General features: G+C 42.2%; 1 protein-coding gene across 2 annotated transcripts in view; it reads left to right on the forward strand.

Annotated features, from left to right (window-relative positions):
• LOC145344991 (syntaxin-7-like) overlaps positions 1-24,167 on the forward strand; it is a 46,916-nt gene that overhangs the window by 11,639 nt on the left and 11,110 nt on the right. For both annotated transcript variants that reach the window (XM_080192430.1, XM_080192429.1), the window contains exons 3-6: positions 3,946-4,015; positions 8,476-8,566; positions 9,040-9,180; positions 24,123-24,166. In XM_080192430.1, the coding sequence (XP_080048556.1) occupies positions 3,946-4,015; positions 8,476-8,566; positions 9,040-9,180; positions 24,123-24,166 (346 nt within the window). The remainder of the gene's footprint in view (positions 1-3,945; positions 4,016-8,475; positions 8,567-9,039; positions 9,181-24,122; position 24,167) is intronic.

Below are 24,167 nucleotides of genomic sequence, written 5' to 3' on the forward strand. Positions count from 1 at the left end.
ATCTTTGTTAGGAGGTAGTTGTTATACTTTATCTTCACTTCCTTCCCCTCCATGATGCCATAGATACCTTGGCTTTATTGTTGTTATTAGTAAGTCACTAGCGTTATAGGGTACAGACTGATGTTTCCAACAGAGCAGATCTGCTTTTAGCAATGCCATTTTACAGACAGGCACAAAAATTGAAATGCGCATCTGAGAACATGACTTACAAAATCACCGTATGAGTGTTAGTGTTGATTATTCATGTTTGAATTTATTAATCAATACAATTTTACATACCTTGATTCTCAATCAATTCATTAATGCGTTAGATAGCCTTAGATGAGTACTTGGATTAGTTTCTGGTGACTGATCTGATGTGTAATATTGGGTGTCTAGAATATTAATGTGATTGGCATGTTGCAAGCTACATTAATTAGATTCTTCTAAACTGAAAGTAGATGGCCATTAAATGAAGAAATTTGGGGCAATGGGCACAGGAAGATGTGTGAGCCCAGATTTGTGAATGTGTACACATACTGGGACTATTGTTTATCACTTTGGTTTATAAAGAGACAAGCAGTTGTTCCTGAAACTTTGCAGTCCAACTGGAGAAACTCCTGTTTGGGTATGGCTTGCCGATGCAACTAACAAGGCCCAGTTGTTTCTACTATCTACTGTCCTCCCAGCAAGTGATATATAAATGCCTCTTAGTTACTGCTTTCTGGAAAGGAAGGAAGTTTGTTTTCTAGAATTGAACTGACTGGTATATAAATAGTTGTTTGGTAGTACAGAACTAGTGTACTGCCGAAGAGAGATGCCGTTGAAGCTTTTAGTATTGCACTTATCAGGACAAATGCAAGAATTCCAAAATCCAAAGGGACCCTTAATTGGAATGGGTGCTGAATGGTTGGCAAGTTGGCTCTAACTTTAGAATTGTTTCCATGGAGAATGCAGGAACCTGTCCTCTGCAAACAGAACATGTCCAGGCATTACGTCATTCTTGAATTAAACAAAAGCCTGGAGGACAGTAGTTCCCGGAGCACACGGGGTATTGAAGACTTGGTCAGGAAGAAGAGGGAGGCGTATGTTAGGTCGAAACGACTGGGTACGGAGAGTGCGCTGGAGGAATATAGAGAGAGTAGGAGGGAGCTAAAAAGGGGAATTAGAAGGGCGGAGAGAGGGCATGAAATGGCTTTGGCTGGTAGGATTAAGGAAAATCCGAAGGCATTTTATTCCTATATTAGGAGCAAGAGAGTAGTTAGAGGGAAAATTGGTCCTCTTAGGGACAAAAGTGGGGAGATATGTATTGAGTCGGAGGGAATGGGGGAGCTCCTGAATGAATACTTTGCGTCGGTATTCACGAAGGAGAGGGGTTCGGAATCGTGCGGTCTGTTAGAGGGAGCTGAGGATCAGCTGCAGGAAATATCTATTACGAGGGAGGAAGTGCTAGGGCTTTTAGGTAGTGTAAGGACGGATAAAGCTCCGGGGCCTGATGGTATTTATCCCAGGCTGCTTAGGGAGGTGAAAGATGAAATTGCTGGGCCTCTGGCGCAAATCTTTGTCTCTTCTTTGGACACAGGTGAGGTCCCAGAAGACTGGAGGGTAGCAAATGTGGTACCGCTGTTCAAAAAAGGTAGCAGGGATAACCCAGGAAATTATAGGCCAGTGAGTGTGACATCGGTGGTAGGGAAATTAATGGAAAAAGTACTTAGGGGTAGGATGTATGAGCATCTGGAGCGTTGCGGTCTGATTAGGGATACGCAACATGGCTTTGTTAGAGGGAGGTCTTGCCTTATGAATCTGGTGGAATTCTTTGAGGAGGTGACAAAAACAGTTGACGATGGGAGAGCCGTTGATGTCATCTATATGGATTTCAGTAAGGCGTTTGACAAAGTCCCTCATGGTAGGCTGGTAGAAAAGGTTAAGGCGCATGGGATACGAGGTCAGGTAGCTAGGTGGATTGAGAACTGGCTGGGTAATAGGAGACAGAGGGTAGTAGTGGAGGGGACTTTGTCCAGCTGGAGGCCAGTGACCAGTGGTGTGCCGCAGGGCTCAGTACTGGGACCTCTCCTCTTTGTAGCATACATAAATGACTTGGAAGAGAGCGTAGGTGGTGTGATCAGCAAGTTTGCTGATGACACCAAGATGGCAGGGTTGGCGGGTACCAAAGTGGATTGTGAGGTGATACAACAGGATATAGATAGGTTGGTGCAGTGGGCAGATAGGTGGCAGATGGAATTTAATCCTGACAAATGCGAGGTGATGCATTTTGGAAGGAATAATGTAGAGAGGAGCTATGTGATTAAAGGTAGACAAATTAGGAGTATAGAAACACAGAGGGACCTGGGAGTGCAGGTTCACAAATCCATGAAGGTTGCAACACAAGTGGAGAATGTTGTCAGGAAGGCTTATGGAATGCTAGCCTTTATAGGAAGGGGGATAGAGTTTAAAAGCTGCCGTCTAATGCTTTAGTTGTATAGAACGTTGGTTAGACCGCATTTGGAGTACTGCGTCCAGTTCTGGTCACCTTACTACCGGAAGGACGTGGAGGCTCTGGAAAGGGTGCAGAGGAGGTTTACCAGGATGTTGCCTGGCATGGAGGGGCTGGGGTACGAGGAAAGGTTGGAGAAACTGGGACTGTTCTCCTTGGAAAGACGGAGATTGAGGGGGGACATGATAGAGGTATATAAGATACTGAAGGGAATAGACAGGGTCAATAGTGAGAGACTGCTCCCTAGATTGGTAACAAATACAAGAGGACATGATTTAAGGGTGAGGGGGGAGAGATATAATTTGGATCTGAGAGGAAGGTTCTTTACGCAGAGAGTTGTGGGGGTATGGAACGCGCTACCGAGTAGGGTGGTGGAGGCGGGAACGTTGGACTCGTTTAAGGTTCAGTTAGATAGGCACATGAGTGAAACGAGGATGGAGGGTTATGGTAGGGGTATTAAATAAGGGTTAGAACCTCGGGAGAGACCGGAAAGGCAGGCTTGTGATTAACGTTTTTGTCTTTTATTCCGCAGGTGGAGGTCCACCTCGTTGTCAAACGAGGGGCACGCACACGGTGGGTCGTGCGTGGGCTACTCTTGGAGGTTCCAGGAGTGGCCTAGTACTTCGTGTCGGTGTGTGTGCTTGATCCTGGACCGGTAGAAGGGCGCCGCAACAGCTCGGTGACTAGCACTGCTGGCTGTGCAGATACATGGATTTGGGCCTGTGTCTGTGGGAGTTTGTGCATTCTCCCTGCGGATGCGTGGGTTTCCTCCGGGCACTCCGGTTTCCTCCCACACCCCAAAGATGTGCTCTTAGGCTGATTGGTTTTACCAAATTGACACTATTCTCCCCTGAATCTGGCTAAGTCAGGGGTTCTATTCGTAGACACGCAGGGTAGAATAGGTGTAGGGTGATGCGGCGGCGCGGGCTTGTTGGGCCGAAGGGCCTGTTTCCCGTGCTGGGTTGTTCTTTGTTCTTTGTTCCCTGATGCCTTCTGTACAGCAAAGCCTCAACCAGAGTTGACCTGCCGACCAACCATCTTTTTCTCATGCAATATAAATTGGTGCTTTCTTTAAATTTTGGCATTTTTACCTCTGTCCTGATGAGTACAAGGTTTGACAGCATCCCTCTTTTTTCAGCAATACTCATGAACTACTGTTTTCAGGATGACATGCCGTTCAGTGGGATATTAGCATACTTTGATTTTATGGTCAAATTGGTAATCTAATGCCTGAACCAAGCAAATCTACAGTATTTGCAAGATGATTGACACCATTAGATTAGTCTGATTAGCTTTTTAATGAGACTTAGAATGAACCTGCAACTCCCACTAGACCTGTCAATCAGTGTAATTGGTTACACCTATTGATTCTTCGTGCTTCCTGTAAAATAGTTGCGCATTCAAGGCTAGAATTTGCTTGAAATTGTTTATTTTCTTTTAATTATCTTAATATTTGTAACTTTTCACTTCAGCTGCAGAAATCCAAAAGCTTTTAAGCTACTTTGGAAAACCTCAGGATAACATAGAGCTTCGACACCAGCTGTGAGTATTCTGCACAAGTATAAAATCTAGGTTCTTTCATTACAGCAATAAAAATTAAAAAATCAAAGAGGTGTTCATAATTGGGGAATTTTAACATCTAAATTGGGAAAACCTATTTCCATTGGTTGGTGAGTTGATAACATGATTTAAGACAGTCAAAATAAGGAAGGTAAATAGTTAGAGTTGTTTTTGATTAGGATTTGGAGTGACTGCCCAAAAACTGGAATCAGATAATCCATAGTTGCTATTAAAAGAGAAGTGGACATAAGTTGAAAAGGCAGGGGAATAAATTAATTAGCTTTGAGAAAACTGGCTAGCACAGACATAATGGGAGCATTGGCTTCTTTCTGTGGTTTATAATTCTGAGACATAACAGAGAATGGTGTTGTCCTATGATAAGTGATTTAAGATGACTAGGCCTACATTTTCTGGAATTTAGAAGAATAAGGGGTAATCTAATCAAAACATTTTGACAGGATGGATGTTGAGAAAATGTTGCCCTGACTGAGAAGATGGGGACTTCGCCTCAGAATACGAAGGTCAGCCATTTAGGATTGATACGAAAAATGTCTTCACTCAAATGGTTGTGAACATTTGGAATTCTCTACCCTTGGGAGCTATGGATGCTAAATTATTGAGCATATTCAAGACCAAGATCACTATATTTTTAGGTAATAAAAGAATCGGAAATGTGGGAATATCCAGGAAAATAGAGTTCCGATATAAGACCAGCCAAGATCTGACTGAATGGTGGAGCAGACTGGAAGCCAGCTTTGTTTTTTTTATGCCATTAATCAAAATAATTAAACTGGGTTTTTAACTTTCTTGAAAAAAGTGGATTTTTAAAAAAGTTCTTTTAATTTTTGAGTTTGTAAGCACAGTCATGCTATTGTAAAGTTGTTTCATAATTTTTCTATATAGTCATGACATAGAACACTCTTCAATATAACCTGTGTGTCTTTGGTTTATCCTTCGAGGACAGGGTTTGCTTTCATTACTAAGATCTGAAAGGGTATTGGAGGTTGTAATCTAAGTAATGTTTGCACAAGTGATCTCCACAAATTAGTTGGCTTTATCACTGTTGTTTATCCTTTTGAGTTCTGACCTATAATTCCTTTTGATATCATAAATACTATTTTAAATACTTCAAAATATTTCCTTTATTTCTGTATCAGTGAACCTCGTCAATTCCTTGGAGTTCTCAGCATTGACTTTTGAATTTGTCAGACCTCATGGCTTTGAGTGAAATACTGCCAACAGAATTTTCTGATTAATACCTAGCGTTGCCCTTCCCGAGTCACTACCCCGCCTGCCTCTTCTGACCTACCCTTCAAAAGATTGATCAGTGTCCTTGAACACTACTTGGAAGAAACCATAAAGAAAGCAGGGACACATAATTCACTTGAGTGGTTCGGTATGTTATGGACAGGGAAGGGTTTAACTTGGAACAGGCCTGGTTTTTCTTCTCATCACCTGTCCGTTAACAGGAATGCAACACAATAGTGCAGTACCTCTTAGTACCTGTTACCCACAGATAGCAGGGCAAGTCAGGGTAGCGTATCACCAGCAAAACAATATAAATTATCTGTAGAACTTTCTAGTAATACTTGCCCACTAATAGCATGCTTCCTAAAATGCAATTGGGCTAGGATTTCATCCCGTCCCTGGGCTAGACAGTTTGGTTTAGTGCACTGACTATCATCTGTTCCTTATAATAAAGGCATGTAACTTGAGATAGAGACTCTGATCGTTTTTATTGTTAAACACTCATGACTTGCAATAAATATTGCTCACTAATAGAGAACTCATTGGGATTCATAAGCTATATATTCTAGACTATTCATACTGTTCCTATGTAAGAGTACTAATGATCTCCATTGTACTGAACTTTATACGTTTAATATGCAAGCATTTCTGCTATGTGCAGCGTTGTTTTTATTAACTTATGGGATTTGAGCATCGCTGGTGAAACCAGCATTTATTGCCCATCCTTATTTGCCATTGAGTAGATGATTGTGAACTGCCTGTTAAAACCACAGTGGTAGACCCGCAGTGCTGTTCAGGTGAGAATTCCCGGGTTTTGATATATTCAATATATTCCAGAATCAGGATGGTGAGTGGCGTGGTGGAGTTCCCATGTATCTACTGCCCTTGTACTTCTAGATGGGTTTGGAAGGTACTGTTGAAGGAACTTTGGTGATTTCTTGCAGTACATCCTGTACACACTATGGTTCACACTACTGCCGCTGTGCATTAGTGGTGGAGGAGTGAATGTTTGTCAGTAGAGTGCTAATCAAGCAGGCTGCTTTGTCCTGAGTGGTTCTTGAACTGCACTTGTCCAGTCAACTGGAGAATATTCCATCACACTCCTGACTTGTGCCTTGTAGATGGTGAACAGGCTTGCTGGCGGGGGGGGGTGTCAGGAGATTAGTTACATGCCACAGTATTTATATGACTACTCCAGTTTCTGGTCAATGGTAAGCCCAAGATGTTGATAATGGAAGTGTCAGCAATGGTAATGCCATTGAATGTCAAGGGGCATTGCTTAGATTCTCTCTTGTTGGAGATGATCATTGCCTGACATTTGTGTGGCATAAATGTTACTTCCCACTTCTCGGTCCAAGCCTGGATATTATCCAGGTCTTGCTGCATTTGGACGTGGACCACCTCAGTATCTGAGGAGCTGCAAATGGTGCTGAACATTGTGCAGTCATCGGCGAACATCCCCACTTCAGATCTTGTAATGGAAGGAAGGTTATTGATGAAGCAGCTGAAGATGGAACTTCTGCAGTGATGACCTGAAACTGAGATGATTGACCCCCAACACCCCACAACCATCTTCCTTTGTGCTAAATATGACTCCGACCAGTGGAGAATTTTATGCGTGGCTGCTGTAAATGTATGGACCTCCTAAACACATTCTGATTAATGGTACCATTGATTTATTGATGTTTGAACATTCTCTATCTATGGACAACTTCATTTGCCCTGTATAAGCTTTAGCTAAATATTTCTCTACAATATTATAGAAATTCCAGTTGTCCTTCACACCCTTTCTCGCCTCTGAGACATGTTGGTGCTGTTGAGCATTTAAAATGTCACAAATACACATCTCACATTTGAATACATTTCTGTACCTACTAATAAATTTAGTTCTATTTAACACACATGGTAATGTGACCTCCAATTGATGCTAGTTATTCTAGTTCATTTGTCCACTCTTACATAGGCATAAGATGCTGGAGCTAAATGTGAAAAGGAGAAGTGTGAGTAGCTGCCTTTGTCCTTCAAGATTGCTTTGAACTGAGTTTGTCACCCACTATCCTTGGCAAAATTTGACATCAATGGGAAAATCCTTCAGGTGCACAGGATGAAGGTTGTTAGCCCAAGACATTCCAGCACAAGTTCCTCACTCTAGGGCCTTTGGTTCAATCATCAGTTGCTTCACCAATGTTTTTGGCTCTTTTGTATGATCAAGAATAGAGCTGTTCACTGATCCCTTCGTGCTTGACTCATTTCGCAGCTCCCCGATAATGAAGCTTATGCTAAGATATGTAACAGGTCTTGAATGGTTGAGGCTTGGGCTAACAAGTAGCAACAGTTATTCCAGATCAACGTTAGCCAGTGATCAGCTGAAACTTGCACTCTGATATTCAACGATCAGGTTCTGGATCATTACTTGCGTGATTGACATACCTGCCAATAAATTTGTCATCTACCTCCTCCATCACCTATGCTTTGTAACTGCAGGATGCACTTAATGAAGTTACATTGAAAGTATCTCCAAGCCCATGACTTTATTGCAACATGAAAGCCAAGAGCAGCAATATCAGGAACACTATCACCTCTAAGGTTCATCCTGATATTATGACTTGGAAGTAAGCTTCTGTTTCTTCTATATTGATGGGAAAGAATTCCATACCTAATCACTCAAAGGGTGGTGAATCTCTGGAATTGTCTGCCCGTTGAAGTGGTGGAGGCTGCCTCGCTAAATATTTTTAAGACGTGGGTTGATGGGTTTTTGATAAGCGAGGGGATTAAGGGTTATGGGGAGAGGGCGGGAATGTGGAACTGAGCCATGACAGATCAGCCATGATCTTACTGAATGGCGGGGCAGGCTCGAAGGGCTAGATGGCCTACTCCTGCTCCTATTTCTTATGTTCTTATGTTATTAGCAGCACAGGAATTTGCAATAGTTTCAAAGGGAAAGCTGTTGGTCTTGCTACCAATGTACAATAAGTGTAGCCTTGTGCTCAAATTTGGAGGAGAAATTAAAGATTATTGGATGGATATGCTTGAATATACAGTGCACCTTTGGATCTGAATGTGCAACAATAAAATATATAGACCAATCATTTTATGTTTTTTTAAACAATTTTGATAGGGCAGGCAACTGTTTTCTGTACTGCTGATCCTTGCTACATTGTTAATATGTGCTAAATGTTTCTTTCCAATCCTAGTCACCAGAAGCAGCAGCTAGTCAACCACCTTGCTAAAGAAACTGAGAAGAACATAAAGGAATTTGGATTAATAAAAGCTCCACGTGAACAGGTAAGGATTTTTTCGCCACATTACCTGAATCATCTAATATTATGGCTATATCAAACTTACCCTTGATGCTTATTGAACAGGTTCCTTCTATTAATTTCCTGCTATTAATTAGAAAATAAACCAAACAGCCCCAAGATTACAATCTGCTAACATTAGTGAGCATTAACATTGCTGGTTTAGTAACTTAATTCCAATACTTGTAATTAAAATAATTTTTAAAACGTTTGATTTTAATTAGAAATAACTGTATTTGAATAGTCATGGGAAAGGCTTCATGTCCATTTGACTTTCAGTAGTAATTTTGTGTGTGAGTATTGCCTTGAAGCAGTTTAAATTACAAATATAAATTAATTCTAATATGTATGTCTAGGTTTTGTGTAAATAGCACTTGATTTACAAAATTGACCATCATTTATGACCATTATTACTATTTTGAAATGTGCCTTTTTTGGTACCCACATTTGCTTTTTTAGCAGCGACACAAAAAGATAATGAAAGATCGTTTAGTAGCAGACTTCACTGTAGCATTGACCAGTTTCCAAAGAATCCAGCGTGAAGTTGCAGAAAAGGAAAAAGAACTTGTAGCAAGGGTACGCGCTGGATCACGTCTATCTGTAAGTATTCAGTTTACATTAGCACCAATTTAAGGAATGCTTGATTGCTACCCATTCACCAACTTAAACATTCAACCCTCCATTACTTACCCACAGTGGGTGGCAGCAATGTGTACACGAGATGCATTGCAGTAATTCGCCAGCCTCCTCTACCATCTAGATGGATAAGGGCACCGGGCTCATGGGAACACTACCACTACAAGTTCCCCTCCAATCCGCATATTTTTCTGACTTGTACCTATATTGCCATTTCTTGACTATTTCCAGATCAAAAGCTTGGAGTTCCCTTCCTAACAGAAATGCGTGTGTTACTTGCACCAAAAAGATGAATTTGAATTTGGAATCAACTTTGGGTTATTTTTCATCCCACTCATTCAGAAACCAGGATAAGAACTGCATTATCCTTTGAAAATGGTATCTAATTCATTATGACATTAGCCTCTGAGACGGGAAATAGGAAATGCTTATTGCACTATAGGTGAAATTTTACATGTCTTTGAGCCCCATTTTTAGCTTTGTACTGTTGGATTGATTTGTTAAATAACTTGCAGCAAGCAAATGATGCTGTTTCTAAGAACATAAGAAATAGGAGCAGGAGTAGGCCATCTAACCCCTCGAGCCTGCCCCGCCATTCAATAAGATCATGGCTGATCTGTCGTGGCTCAGTTCCACATTCCTGCCCTCTCCCCATAACCCTTAATCCCCTTGTCTGTCAAAAACCTATCAACCCACGTCTTAAAAATATTGAGCGAGGCAGCCTCCACCACTTCAACGGGTAGAGAATTCCAGAGATTCATCGCCCTTTGAGTGAAGAAGTTCCTCCTCAACTCCATTCTAAACCGCCCCCCCCTTTATCCTGAGGCTGTGCCCTCTAGTCCTACTGTCCTTTCTGAGCGGGAAGACCCTCTCCACCTCTATCCTATCCATCCCACTCAACATCTTATACGTCTCAATGAGATCTCCCCTCATTCTTCTAAACTCTAACGAGTACAAGCCTAGTTTATTCAGCCTCTCCTCATAGTTCAATCCCCTCAACTCCAGAATCAGCCTAGTAAACCTCCTCTGCACTCCCTCCAAGGCCAAAATATCCTTGCGTAAGTGCGGCGACCAAAACTGCACACAGTACTCCAGCTGCGGCCTCACCAGTGCCCTGTACGGCTGCAGCAAGACCTCCCTACTTTTATATTCAATCCCCCTCACTATGAAGGCCAGCATCCCATTTGCCTTCCTGATCACCTGCTGCACCTGCAGACTGGGTTTTTGTGACATGCACAAGGACCCTGAGGTCCCTCTGCACCATCGCATGCTGCAGTTTTTCGCCACGTAAGTACTAGTCCTTCCTACCATTATTCCTACCAAAGTGGACAACCTCACATTAACCAACATTAAATTCCATTTGCCGGTTCCTGGCCCATTCGCCCAGCCTATCTAGATCCTTCTGCAGACTCTCCACAACCTCCGCACAATTTGCCGTTCCACCAATCTTGGTGTCATCAGCAAATTTCGACACCATACACTTAGTTCCCTCCTCCAGATCATCTGTATAAATGGTGAATAGCTGAGGCCCCAGCACCGACCCCTGGGGCACTCCACTAGTCACCAACCGCCAATCCGAATAGCACCCGTTGACCCCCACTCTCTGCCTCCTATTTGACAGTCAATCCTCTATCCACGCTAATACCCTACCCCCAACTCCATGCCCCCTGACCTTCTGCAATAATCTCTTGTGAGGCACCTTGTCAAACACCTTCTGAAAATCAAGAAAGACCACATCCACCGGCTCTCCTCTATCCACTGCCCTAGACACATCCTCATAGAACTCCAATAAATGCATCAGACACGACTTCCCCTTAACGAAACCATGCTGCATCTGCTCTACCAAACAATTCTCCTCAAGATGCCTCGCTATTTTCTCCTTGATCACGGATTCTAACATTTTTCCTACAACAGACGTTAAACTAACCGGCCTATAATTCCCCGCCTTTTGCCTGCCACCCTTCTTAAACAACGGCGTAACATTAGCCGTTTTCCAATCTTCCGGCACTTCCCCGGAATCCAGCGACGTTTGGAAAATAATCACCAAGGCATCCACTATCACCTCCGCCACTTCCTTCAGAACCCTTGGATGCATTCCATCCGGTCCTGGGGACTTGTCCACAATCAGTCCCTCCAGTCTGTCGAGCACCGCCTCTCTAGTAACAATAATTTCATTCAGGCCCTCCACTCCTACCATCTTTCCATCGCTAACACCCGGCAAATTATTCACGTCCTCCTCCGTGAAGACCGAAACAAAAAAGTTATTCAGGGCCTCAGCCATTTCCCCATCCCCTACCACTAAGTCCCCCGTCTCATCCTCTAAGGGTCCAACGTTCACCCTGGCCAGCCTCTTCCTTTTTATGTATTTATAAAAACTCTTGCTATTCTTTTTTATATTAAGTGCTAGCCCAGCTTCATAGTTTATCCTACCCTTCTTTATCAACTTCTTTGTCATTCTTTGTTGACATTTAAACCTCTCCCACTCCTCTTCTCGCCCACTACTCTTAGCTTCTAAGCTAGTGTTCCAGTAAAACACTCAGGTTTTTCTTTTCTATTTCACATTTTTAATTTGAAACCTGACCAGACTGTTGAGCTTCACATCCTTACAGGTAGTGATCTCGTTATCTTAATTGGTGCACTTACCTTGCACTTGATTGGATTTCACAGTCATAAGTGCAGAAGAGGCCCTTTGGCCCATCGAGTCTGCACCAACAAAACTATACTAAATCCCACTTCCTAGCACTTTGCCCATAACCTTGAATGTTATGTCATCTCAAGTGCTCATCCACATACCTTTTTAAATGTTGAGGTTTACTGCCTCTATTACACTCCCAGGCAGTTTATTCCAGACTCCCAACACCCTCTGAGTGAAAAAGCTTTTCCTCAAATCCTGTCTAAACCTCCTCTGTCTCGTGTTAAAATTATGCCCCCTTGTTATTGACCCTTCTGTCCGTACCTTTCACAATCTTATACACCTTCAGCCTTTTCTTCTCTAAAGAAAGCATCCTGAGCCTATCCAGCCTCTCTTCATTGCTCAAATTCTCCATCCCAGATAACATTCTGGTGAATTTCCTCTGCAAACCCTCCAGTGCAGTCACATCCTTATAATAATGAGGCAACCAGAACTGCATCCAGTACTTCAGCTGTGTGTAGCCTAACCAAAGTTCTGTACAGCTCCAACATAACCTCCAAGCTCTTATAACCGATGCCATGATGTGGGGATCTAACCACAATGCCACACAGCCCTGCCATGGCAATCTCTGCAAGATGTGCCGGATCATTGACGTGGATACCACCATCAGGTACACGGTACATACTCATGCAACTCGGCCAAAATGGTATACCTCATACTTGCAGGAAAGGATATCCCAAGGCGTGGTACATTGTTACGACAATGGATGAACAGATACCATGTGATAATTACCAGACAGGGATATTCCCTTCCAATTGGGGAACATTTCAGCAATCAAGGGCATTCGGCCTCTGTTCTTCTGGTAAGCATTCTCAACGGTGGCCTTCAAGACGCACGACAATGCAGAATGGCCAAGCAGAAACTGATAGCCAAGCTCCGCACTCATGAGGACGGCCTCAACTGGGATCTTGGTTCATGTCATTATACATGTAACCCCTATTGTTTGGCCTGAGCTTGCAAAATCCTACTAACTGTCCTGGCTTGAGACAATTCACAGCTCTTTAAAATGTGATTATCCCTCTCTCCACTTACACTGTCTGTACCTGTAAAGACTCCAACCATTGTTTGCATTCCAACCATTCTTCACATTCCAGTCTGTAATTATCTTGCATTGTGTCTTTGCTTATATATACCGTGTTTGTGAACCCACCTCTCCATGAAGGAGCAGCGCTCTGAAAGCTTGTGATTCCAAATAAACTTGTTGGACTTTAACCTGGTAATCTGTGCCACCACTAGTAAAGGCAAATGTGACTTCATAACTACCCTATTAACCTGTCCTGCTGGCTTCAGGGTTCTATGGACAAGCACTCCAAGATCCCTCTGATGCTTTGAGTTTCCAAGGGTGAGATTCTCCCAAAAAAATTCTAAGTGTTGAATTCACATAACTGGAATAAATCCCACTGTCTTTTTTTTCTCAGCGGGGTTTTCAAAATGAGTCTCCCACACTCTGTGCACTGCAGGGTTCACTAGCGTAAATCTTGCAAAAAATCAGTGGGCACGGTCAAATCCCACTGGAGAGACTGGCAGCATAGCGCTGAGTGAGCCACTGGGTATGTGCCGATGTGTCAGCACCAAGATCAACACATGCGCAGTACCCTGCACTGTCGGCTTCCTGCTCGTTGACCAGTTCAATCATTAGTAGACCCGACAATGCTGGCACACGGATCCCCCCCCCCCCCCCCCCACCAATGATCCAATCGCTGCCACCCTCCCACCCCAGAAGTGTCTGGGTCAGCCCCAACTGCAGAGTGGCAGCAGGACCCCCACTCCAACTGATCGCCCCACCCCTTTAGCCTTGATCCTTTGGCACTGCCTGATGCCCCTGTGCATTGTCACTTTACCTCTTGGGCAGTGCCAGGTGGTCAGGCTGGCACTGCCAAGTTGGCAGTGCCTGGCGGCATCCCCCTTAGCCCTGACCTCCTGTGAGGGGCATCAGTGCCACACTCCCCCTTATACTCCAGCAGGGTTGGGCTGCCAGCTCTCTAATAGTGGGGAGCTATTGTAAACCCTGCTGCATTGAAATGCTCTTCGTGGGGGTTTGGGGCGGGAGGCGGGAAGGAAGAAAGGCTAGCGGATCCAGGGACTTCCTCCCAAGCCTACTAATTAGATTTTGATTTTAATTTGAATAAATTGTACAGCTCTGCGCCAATTCCTGGCACAGTATTATTTGGAAATAATGTAAAATGCTACTGTCATTTCGTTTTTTTTCACTGGCCTCTAATAAAATTGATGGCTTATTTTACTCTTCTCTTCCCCACCAAGCCAAATCTCTCCCCTGACCACCTCCTGAATGCTCTTTAGTTCTGACCTCTTCCTTTTCATCCCTACTGAGTTCAGTAGATCTTGCTTCCTGCTGTCTTGAAGCAATTTATAACCTGGAAGCCAGGCTACCTGGCTTTGGGAATTGTTTCTTGTACTTCTATACAGTCCTCACATCTCTCCATACTACCGTTATTAGCTTTCCTGCTTCAACAAAACTTGTTCTTGACTTGGCCCTTACAAACTGTTTACCGGTGTTCACTGTAAGCTATACAGCAACTCAAAAGTTTCTGCTTTATACTATCCTGAATGCATGGACACACAAAAAAAAGTTAGTGTATTTAAATAAATCACCCATACACGACAAAAAACATTAGAGGAAACATTGCTACTCATCCATCTCCAATTCCCATTTCTGGTCCGAGGTTGTTGAATGTGTAACCATCTCCCATATTCATGCCTGTCCTTCTCACAACTCTGTTTTAATCTCTCCAATCATGTTTTTGCTCTTTATCAAAGCCCCAAAACAGCCCTAACAGAGTTGCATATGGCATTCTATTTGACTATGATGCTTTTTTTCCTGCTCACCTTTTTCAACTTTTCTTTGGCCTTTGACATGGTTCATCACGCCATCCTCGCCTAAGGTCTCCCTTCTGTTGGCCTGTTCAATGGGACTATCCTTATTTAGTTCCACTCTCACCTATTGCATCCAGACTATATCCAGCAAAGGCTTTGTTACCTTTGGAATTCTCCAAAGTTCTACTCTTGAAGACATCTTTCGCCAAACCTCTTCCACATTTGCGTGGTGCTGCTTGATAGCATCATTTGCTGAGTATGGGATCTATTTTCACACATACACTGAAACCACCTAGCCTTATTTCTCCACAACCAGCCTTGGCCCTTCTGTTATCTTGAATGTTGGGCTACTTGTCAGACATCCAGTCTTGGATGAGATGTGGTTTCCTCCAACTAAATTTAGGATAACCTGAGTAGTGGATTTTGTTTCTTTATTAAATGCCCAATAGGACTACAAGTTGCTTTCAACCAGACCTTTTGAACTACTAGAAACGTTCCAACCACAATGAATAATAACCAGCAGTGTCTTATATGTGTAGCTTAGCTGTGGTGCTGGAATTTCTGACTGATGCAATGGATTCCACAAGATGACTAGGCTTGTAATTGAAACTAATTCTTGGAAATGTTTCTATTGTGACAATATAAGTGGGTATTTGAATTTATTGTTTTTGAAGAGAATTTTTTTTGTCTCAGTCCAAGTCACCCAATAAAAACGTATTGTATACAAAAATAATTACTTTCCATCTTGTCTGTCAGTCAGTATTAATGTTTGTACTTCAAAATGTATTTTCGCAAATTGCTAGAATCTGCTTCATCTGTAAATCTTGGTGGCCATACAAAAAGAATGCAAACTTTTGGAGAAGAGGTAGAGGATATCAGCTGAAGTGGTGTCAAAGGGTCTATTTATGGAGATGGACTTCAGGAGTTTGGGCTATTTGAAGAAATTAGCTTAGAGGGGATCAGTGTTCCCTGTAGGATGTGCAGCAACCTGCAAGTCATAATGCGCAAGTCGGCCCCAATAATTTAGTGTGTGCACAACCACGCAGAAAAACTTAAAGCGACCGCATACTTAAATAAATTACCTGTGCACTCCCCAAAAATTAAAGGGTAAACATAGAACAGTACAGTACAGGCCCTTCGGCCCTCAAAGTTGTGCCAAGCTATGTCCAATCCCAAGATCAAGCTGTCCCACTCTCTATAATTCTGGTGTGCTCCATGTGCCTATCCAAGAACCATGTGAAAGTTCCTAATGTCTGACTCCACTATCACAGCCAGCAGTCTATTCCACACCCCGACCACTGAGTGAAGAATCTAATCTTTGTATGCAATATGTTTTTACTGGGTACATCGGAGAGGTTATGATTGTTTTTCCAATGAAGAGTGATTTTAAAATATTTGCTTTTCTTTGATTTTTTTCCTTTTATTTGATCTGAAAATCATACCAGGTAAGTTATTTAAAATGGACAGTGAGGGCAGAATTTGTAGACAGAATTCAGTTACCTGCTGAAAATTATTAATTTTCAGAGTATTTACCTCTGAAATAAAACACTGAAATATACATTAGGTATGAATTTCCAGTCTTTTTAGAAAGGACAAGTTCTTGAAAGAAAGTGATAGTTCCAATTGTTAGTTACTTGATTGCCTTGAAAAGATGGAGGAAATGTGAGGTTCCTTGACTTACTGATGTTTTCATTGCATCTTTTGGAAGACTGTGGGGTTGAGCTTAGTCAGTAGTGTCTTTGGTTTATCTTTGTCTTGGCATAGTGGGCATGATGGTTGCTGCTTGTCATTTTCATGTACTAATTGATCTGAGTTATTGAGGCATGTTATGTAGTGGATCTTTGGCAGCTGTTGTCTCGCACTGGAGAGCGGATTGCACATCTGTGAAGTGGGGCTAATATGGAAACTTGCAAGTAAAACATTGGTTCATCAACCAGTATTGGAACGGTCAGAGTATTCTGAAGCAAGCCCCATAATTGTTGTGGAGGCAAGTTGTTATTCGTAGCTTAATGATTTAATTCATAATGTACTGATAATTAACTGATCATGTCCCTCAAGCATTTAGATAATGGGCTTTCTCACCTCCTGCTAGGGAGCGTGCAGTTTTCTGTTGGGTGCTAAAGACTGTATTAAGAACAACACCAAGAGTCAAAGTGGAAAATCTTAATAACTCCTCTGAGGCAGTTGGGTATTTCTGTTTTGTTTACAATAATAATGCTCCGTTCCATTTGCCTGTAGACCTTGTTCATGAAGAAAAACCTCTACTGATAACGATGAAATCATTGCTGATTGTCGGAAAAACCCATCTGGTTCACTAATGTCCTTTAGGGGTAGGAAATCTGCTGCCCTTACCTGTTTTAGCCTATATAGCCATAGCAATGTGACTCTCAATTGCTGTCCAAGGGCAACTAGGGATGGGCAATAAATGCTAGCCAGCCAATGACATCCATGTTCCACGAATGAATAGTAAAGAAAATCATCCATGATTGATCTGATTGTAACTGCAGCTGCATATTCTTGCCTACCCCTTGATAATCTTTTGTATTTGTTAATCAGGAATCTTGTTAATCTTGAATCTGATTAGCTCTACCTTAAAATATTCAAAGACTCTGCTTCCACTGCCTTTTGAGAAAGAGAGTTTCATGATCCTCTGAGAGAAAAAATCTAATCTCTGATTTAAATGAGTGACTCTTAAATGGTGACCCCCAATTCTAAATTCTTGCACAAGATGAAACATCCACTGCACGCTCACACTGCCAATACCCTTCAGCATCTCTCTGGTTAGGCCGCAACTGGAGTACTGTGTGCAGTTTTGGTCCCCTTATTTGCGAAAGGATATATTGGCCTTGGAGGGAGTACAGAGAAGGTTCACCAGGCTGATACCGGAGCTGAGGGGGTTAGCTTATGAGGAGAGATTGAATAGATTGGACCTGTACTCATTGGAGTTTAGAAGCTGAGGGGGGGGATCTTAGAGAGACTTACAAGATAATGAAGGGGCTAGATAGGATAGAGGTAGAGAGATTCTTTCCACTTAGAAAGGAAGCCAGAACTAGAGGGCACAGCCTCAAAATAAGGTGAGGGGGGGGGTCAATTTAGAACAGAGTTGAGGAGGAACTTCTTCTCTCAGAGGGTGGTGAATCTCTGGAATTCTCTGCCCATTGAAGTGGTGGAGGCTACCTCATTGAATATGTTTAAGTCACGGGTAGATAGATTTCTGATCGATAAGGGAATTAAGGGTTATGGGGGACAGGCGGATAAGTGGAACTGAGCCACTTCAGATCAGCCATGATCTTATTGAATGGTGGGGCAGGCTCGAAGGGCTAGATGGCCTACTCCTGCTCCCATTTCTTATGTTCTTATGCCCTAAACTCAATGGATTCATGCCTAGCCTGTCCAATCTTTCCTTACAAAACAACCTGCCCATTCCAGGTATTAATCAAGTAAACCTTCTCTGAACTGCTAATGCATTTACATACCTCCTTATTTAAGGAGACCAATCGTGTACACTACTCCAATTTCTCCTCGTCTCTGCCTTAAGCGAGCCACCTCTCGGCCTGAATTACCCAGCTGTTCACACTGGCAGGATCTTCTCACCTCACCAACGGTGCACTCCTGCTGTAGGTTTTACAGCGACGAGGAGTGCATTCAATGGGAAACCCAATTGACAGTAGCAAGACCAAAAGATTCTGCTGCCAGCCAATGGCAGGTCACCTCTGCCACCATGGAACACGCGGTAGGTTGCATGCAAAATCCCACCCGATATTTTTAAATAGCAACCTCTTAGTTGTAGATTTTACAACAAGCAAATATCCTGTCCACATCCATCCTGTCAATACTCCTCAGGATCTTAAAGATTCCAATCAATTTGTTACTTACTCTTCTAACCTCTAGAGAATACAAACCTATCCTGTCCAACCTCTCTTTGCAAGACAACCCGCCCATTCCTGGTATTAGTCTAGTAAACCTTCTCTGAACTGCTTCTAACACATTTATGTGTTTCCTTAAATAAACTATACCTACCTTTGCATTATCAGCAAATTTCACAACCAAATTGAAAGAAGATGAAAACTCAGCTGAAGAACTCAACATTCTCTTCTGTTTGAGTCCTGAACTAATTGGTGTAAACTTTTAGGTCTAGTCACAAAGGAGGACTCATCTCTCTTCTGGATATCTGAGGCCAAACTAATTTGAATAGTTTCATCAAGCTCATTGTCTATATTGGGTCTGATCCTAGAATCTTACTGGATGGGTTGATGACAGAATTCACATCAACAACTTTGGGGAAAATTTACTAGGGGAGTGGGGTGGGGAACAACAAAATCTGTTAGAGGCTGTGCGGTTTAAGAGAAAACTGACTGGGGAAAACCCACTGGCTAGCACAGTGTGAAGACAGGAACATAAGCTTGGGAAATAATGAACGATGTAGCATTGGACTTATTTGTTAAAAGCCATTGAAGTGGAATTGCTAAGGCTTGATGTGAGTGTCGAATAGAAGTAGGTGCTTTGTTTGCTCCTCTAGGGCATGCCTCTTACAAGAGAACAAGGCATCATGTGTGGCAGAAGCTGCCTACTGAACTCAGCATTATGCAATTATCTGCAAAACCTGAGAATAGATGTGGCACATTTGCATGCAGATTTGTGTGCTGCATCATTCCATCTGTAATCTGGGCCAGGTGTTTATAGATGTAACTTAACTTTTTCAAAGGGCCTCACTATATAATCTAGCTGCATTGCACATGGACATTAAATGGGACCAGAATGGCTTAACAGCTTGCATCACATCATGGCTATGTTGTGTACATTAAAAGTTTGTACCTAATGCACAAGAGGACCCAAACTGGTGGAAGGTTCAGAAATTACCCCCATTTTGTCTAAAGGATCAATAAAAGAATGAACAAAAGTGAAGGTGCAGGCCTCATTCCCACCATGCTGTTTTAAAACTCAATTTGCCTACCTTGACCCTTATCTCATTTCCGTGCGGCGATACCTAAAACCCAAAATTGACATACACAACTAGTACCTCACCAAAATTAGCAGTATTAAAAAGTATCACTTTGAGCCATCATTGTGATATTTTTCTGTCATAAGCCTGCTAGGACTGAGTGGAAAAGGGTAGCACATTTGGCCCATTCCCCATTCTATGGAGGAGATAATTAGGGATTGAAGTAGTAGTAAACTGGTGTGAGGTATAAGTGAGGAGTGGAAATCTCACTTGGTAATTTTGAGAAGCATAGCAGTGTGATGACCTTCACAAACTGTCAGATCACTGTGGAAAGTCAGGAAATAAGATGAAATATGCCTAACAGAAATTAAGGATGAGGCATCTGAAATATTGGATGTGATAAACATAGGAAGAGAGGAAGTAATATATCCCAGGTTGTTAAAAAAGCCAGAGAAAAAATAATAACAGGTCTGACCCATTATTTTTCCAATCCTCACTGGATGCATGTGTGGTGCCAGAGGATTGGAGGACTGCTAACGTTGTTAAATAATAGAGCGAGAATATTGAATAATTACACATCAGTGTAACCTTGGCTGTAGGCAAATTATTGGAATCAATTCTGAGAGATTAGATAAACTATCAATTAGAAATGCACAGAGCAATCAAAGGCAGTCAAGGATTTGTTAAGAAAAGATCATGTCTGACTAACTTGATTGAATTTTTTCAGGAAGCGATGAGTAGAATTGATGAGAGTAGGCAGCTGAGGTTTTTTGTACAGATTTGAAGCAAGATTTTGACAAGGTCCCAAATGGCTGACTGGTTTCAATAAAAAAAATACAAAACTGGCTCAATGGCAAGAAACAAAAGTTAATGGTTAATGTGTGTTTTGTGATTGGGAAGGTTATTTTCATTAAGGTTCTCCAGGGCCCAGTACTAGGTACCCTGCTTCTTGTGGTATATATTAATAATATGGACATGAATGTATAGAACATGATCAAGAAGTTTGCAAACAACACAAATTTTGGCTGCGAGGTTGATGGGGAGATAGCTGTAGACTGCAGGAGATACAAGTGGATTTTCAGGAGGACAGAAGAGTGGCAAATGAAATTCAACCTAGAGAAGTATGAGATGATGCATTTGGGGACTCAAGCAAGACAAAAGGATGCACAGATTAGAGGATGCTGAGAGTTGTAGAGGAGGTGAAAGACTTTTGAGTGCATATCCACAGATCTGTGGCCAGGTCGATAAGATGGTAAAGACAGAGAATAGAATTCTTCCTTTGTTAGCTGAGGCATAGAATACAAGAGCAGGAGGTTTATGCTGAAGCTATGCAAAACACTATACAAAGGCCACAATTTGAGTACTATGTCACTTCATTACAGAAAGAATGTAATTGCACTCGAGAGATTACATAGGAGACTTACGAGGATGTTGCCAGGACTCATAAATTGCAACCATGAGGGAAGATTGGATAGGCTGGGGTTATTTTTCTTGAACAGAGGAGACTGAGGGGAGATTTAATTTGAGATGTGACAGGTTGTGAGGGACCTGGACAAGAGTAGATGGGAAGGACCTCTTTCCATTAGCAGAGAAGTTAATGACCAGGGGCATGGATTTAAAGTGATTGGTAGAAGGATTAGAGAGAGATGAGGAAAATTATTTTTCACCCAGTTAGTGGTAAGGGTCTAGAACTCGCTGCTTAAAACGATAATGGAGGCAGAAATCTTTATTTAAAAGGTGTCTAGAAATTCCCCTTGTATCCATAATCATCAAGTCTATGGGTGAAGTGGTGCAAAATGTGATTAGGTTGGAAAATCCTTTTTTGTTCCTTATGGCAGCACCAGCCAATGTGGTGAAAATATTTTGACACTTTCAGAATTTTCTAAATATCTGAAAATGTGGATTGTGAAGCTATATAGGGAGAAGACAGATTGTGACTGTGAATTGCTTCTTGGGAGAGCAAGCATGGACACAGTGAGCTGAAATATCTTCTGTGCTGAAATGATTCTATGCTTAGAAACATAGAAAATAGGTGCAGGAGTAGGCCATTCTGCCCTTTGAGCCTGCCCACTATTCAACATGATTATGGTTGATCGTGCACTTTAAGTATCCTACTCCCACTTTCTCTCCATACCCCTTGATCCCTTTAGCCACAAGGGCCATGTCCAGCTCACTCTTGAACATATCTAATGAACTGGCCCCAACAGCTATCTGTGGTAGAGAATTCCACAGGTTCACAGCTCTGAATGAAGAAGTTATTCCTCATCTCAATTTTAAATGGCTTATTCGTTATTCTTAAACTGTGACCCTTAATTCTGCACTTCCCCAATAACAGGAACATTTTTCACGCATCTAGCCTATCCAGTTCCATCAGGATTTTATATGTTTCTGTGAGATCCCCTCTCATTCTTCTTAATTCCAGTGAATACAAGCCCAGTCGATCGAGTCTGTCTTCAGATGTTAGTCCTGCCATTCCAGGAATCAGTCTGGTGAACCATCACTGGACTTCCTCAGTAGCAAGAATGTCCTTCCACAGACTAGGAGACCAAAACTGTACACAAGGTATGGCCTCACCAAGACGCTGCATAACTGCAGCAAGAATCGTTATACCCAAAACCTCTTGCTATGAAGGCCAGTGTGCCGTTAGCTTTCTGCCTCACCTGCTGTACCTGCATGCCAACCTTCAGCAACTGTTCCACCATGACAACCAGGTCACGTTGCATTTCCCTTTCCATAAGCTGCCAATATTCCGATAATAACCTTCCTTCCTGTTTTTGCCACCAAAGTGAATAACCTCTCATTTATCCGCATCATGTTGTATTTGCCCACTCAGCCAGCTTGTCCAAGTCACCCTGCATCCTCGCAGCACACACTGCTATCCAGCTTAGTGTCATCTGCAAATTTGGAGATACTGCATTCAGTGAGTTGTTTCATATATCTGTGAGCAACTGATGGGAGCCAGGCCAAATCAAAAAAGCAGTTTCTTGCTTGGGTAATCTTGCCTGCTGCTGACTGTGCCAGTCCTATGATGCATGTGAATTGCAGATGTCCTTTCAGATGGTGCAACTCATTACTGGTGGAGCCAATGGAATCAATTCTTGACAGTTAAATTACTGTAGTCTTGATGTTGTGACATCATATAATTAGGACTATAGAGAGGGCTTTAAACTAAGTAGTTGGGGAAGGGTTCACATGAGGGGAGATTTGGAAAGTTAAAGGCAGTAGGACAGAGTAACAACATAATAATCATAACCAGATAATGACAGAAGGAGACCGATTGTACAAACATGAGTGCACCAGAAAATGTGGTCAGAATAGGGAAAAATGGCTTTAGGCTAAGACAAAGTGTGGAGAGTTTGGGTCAAAGGAAAAGTAAAAATCCAAAGATAAAAGCTGTGATGGGAGGAAAATATTGATGTGGGGAAAAATGAGCCAAGTGTAACAGGAAATTTAATAATAGTGCATTAGAGAGTAAGGTAGTAGTAAAGAAAAATAAATTCATGAAGATAGGTAAGCTAGTAGATAGTAATAAAGATAACTGAATTTAGTCTAATCACTATTGTAGAGATAAGGGGACGATTCTCCCAAAAATTTTTAAGTGTCAAATTTGCATAAAAAACTGGAGTAAATCCCACTTTTTTTTTCAGCAGGAGTTTCAAAATGAATCTCCCACATTCAGCTCTGATCACTGGCCACCCTCCCTCTGTCATGGATCCCTCTGCAGAGCGGCAGCAGAAACCCCTTCCCCCCACCCTCACTAATTTCTCCCGAGAAAGCCTGGCCCTGTCCAAATTAGGTTCCACCCCCTTGGCACTACCATATGCTTGGACTGTGCTACAGTGCCCCCTGATATTGGCACTTTGCCCCTTGGTCAGTGCTGGGGGCCAGGCTGACACTGCCAAGGTGGCAATAACGGGAAATCCTGACAGGTTTTTTGAGGATGTGACTAGTGGGGTAGATGTAAGGGAATCTGTACATGTGATCTATTTGGATTTCCAAAAGTCTTTGATAGGGAATCACAAACATTTAATACACAAGGTAAGGCTCATGGATTTCACAGTAATAATCAGCATGGATAGAGCATTAGTTAATGGACAGAAAGCTGAGAGTAGGGATAAATGGGGCATTTTCAAGCTGTGAGGCTGTCCCTAATGGAGTGTCACAAGGGTCAAAGCTCATTACAGAACAGTTTACATGCATTTATAATATAGGAGGGAAAAAAGTAAATGTTAAAAAGTTGAAAAAGCAAAATGCTTAAATTGCACAATAAATCATTTGTGCAAAAGAAAGAATAGATTATTATGTGGGACCATTTTAACTGAACTGATATATGATCTGTTTATAGATTTATCCTAACCCAAAGATTATGCAGTTTGAAGGGATTATGCAATTATTCTTTCATCCTTTTACTTAGCTCTTTTTTTTATTCTTTCGTAGACAAGTGATAAAGAAAAAACTGAAGACCTCGTGACAATTGAAAAG

The sequence above is a fragment of the Carcharhinus amblyrhynchos genome, chromosome 7, assembly GCF_965287045.1.
Source record: "Carcharhinus amblyrhynchos chromosome 7, sCarAmb.v2.hapA, whole genome shotgun sequence".
Classification (NCBI taxonomy): domain Eukaryota; kingdom Metazoa; phylum Chordata; class Chondrichthyes; order Carcharhiniformes; family Carcharhinidae; genus Carcharhinus; species Carcharhinus amblyrhynchos.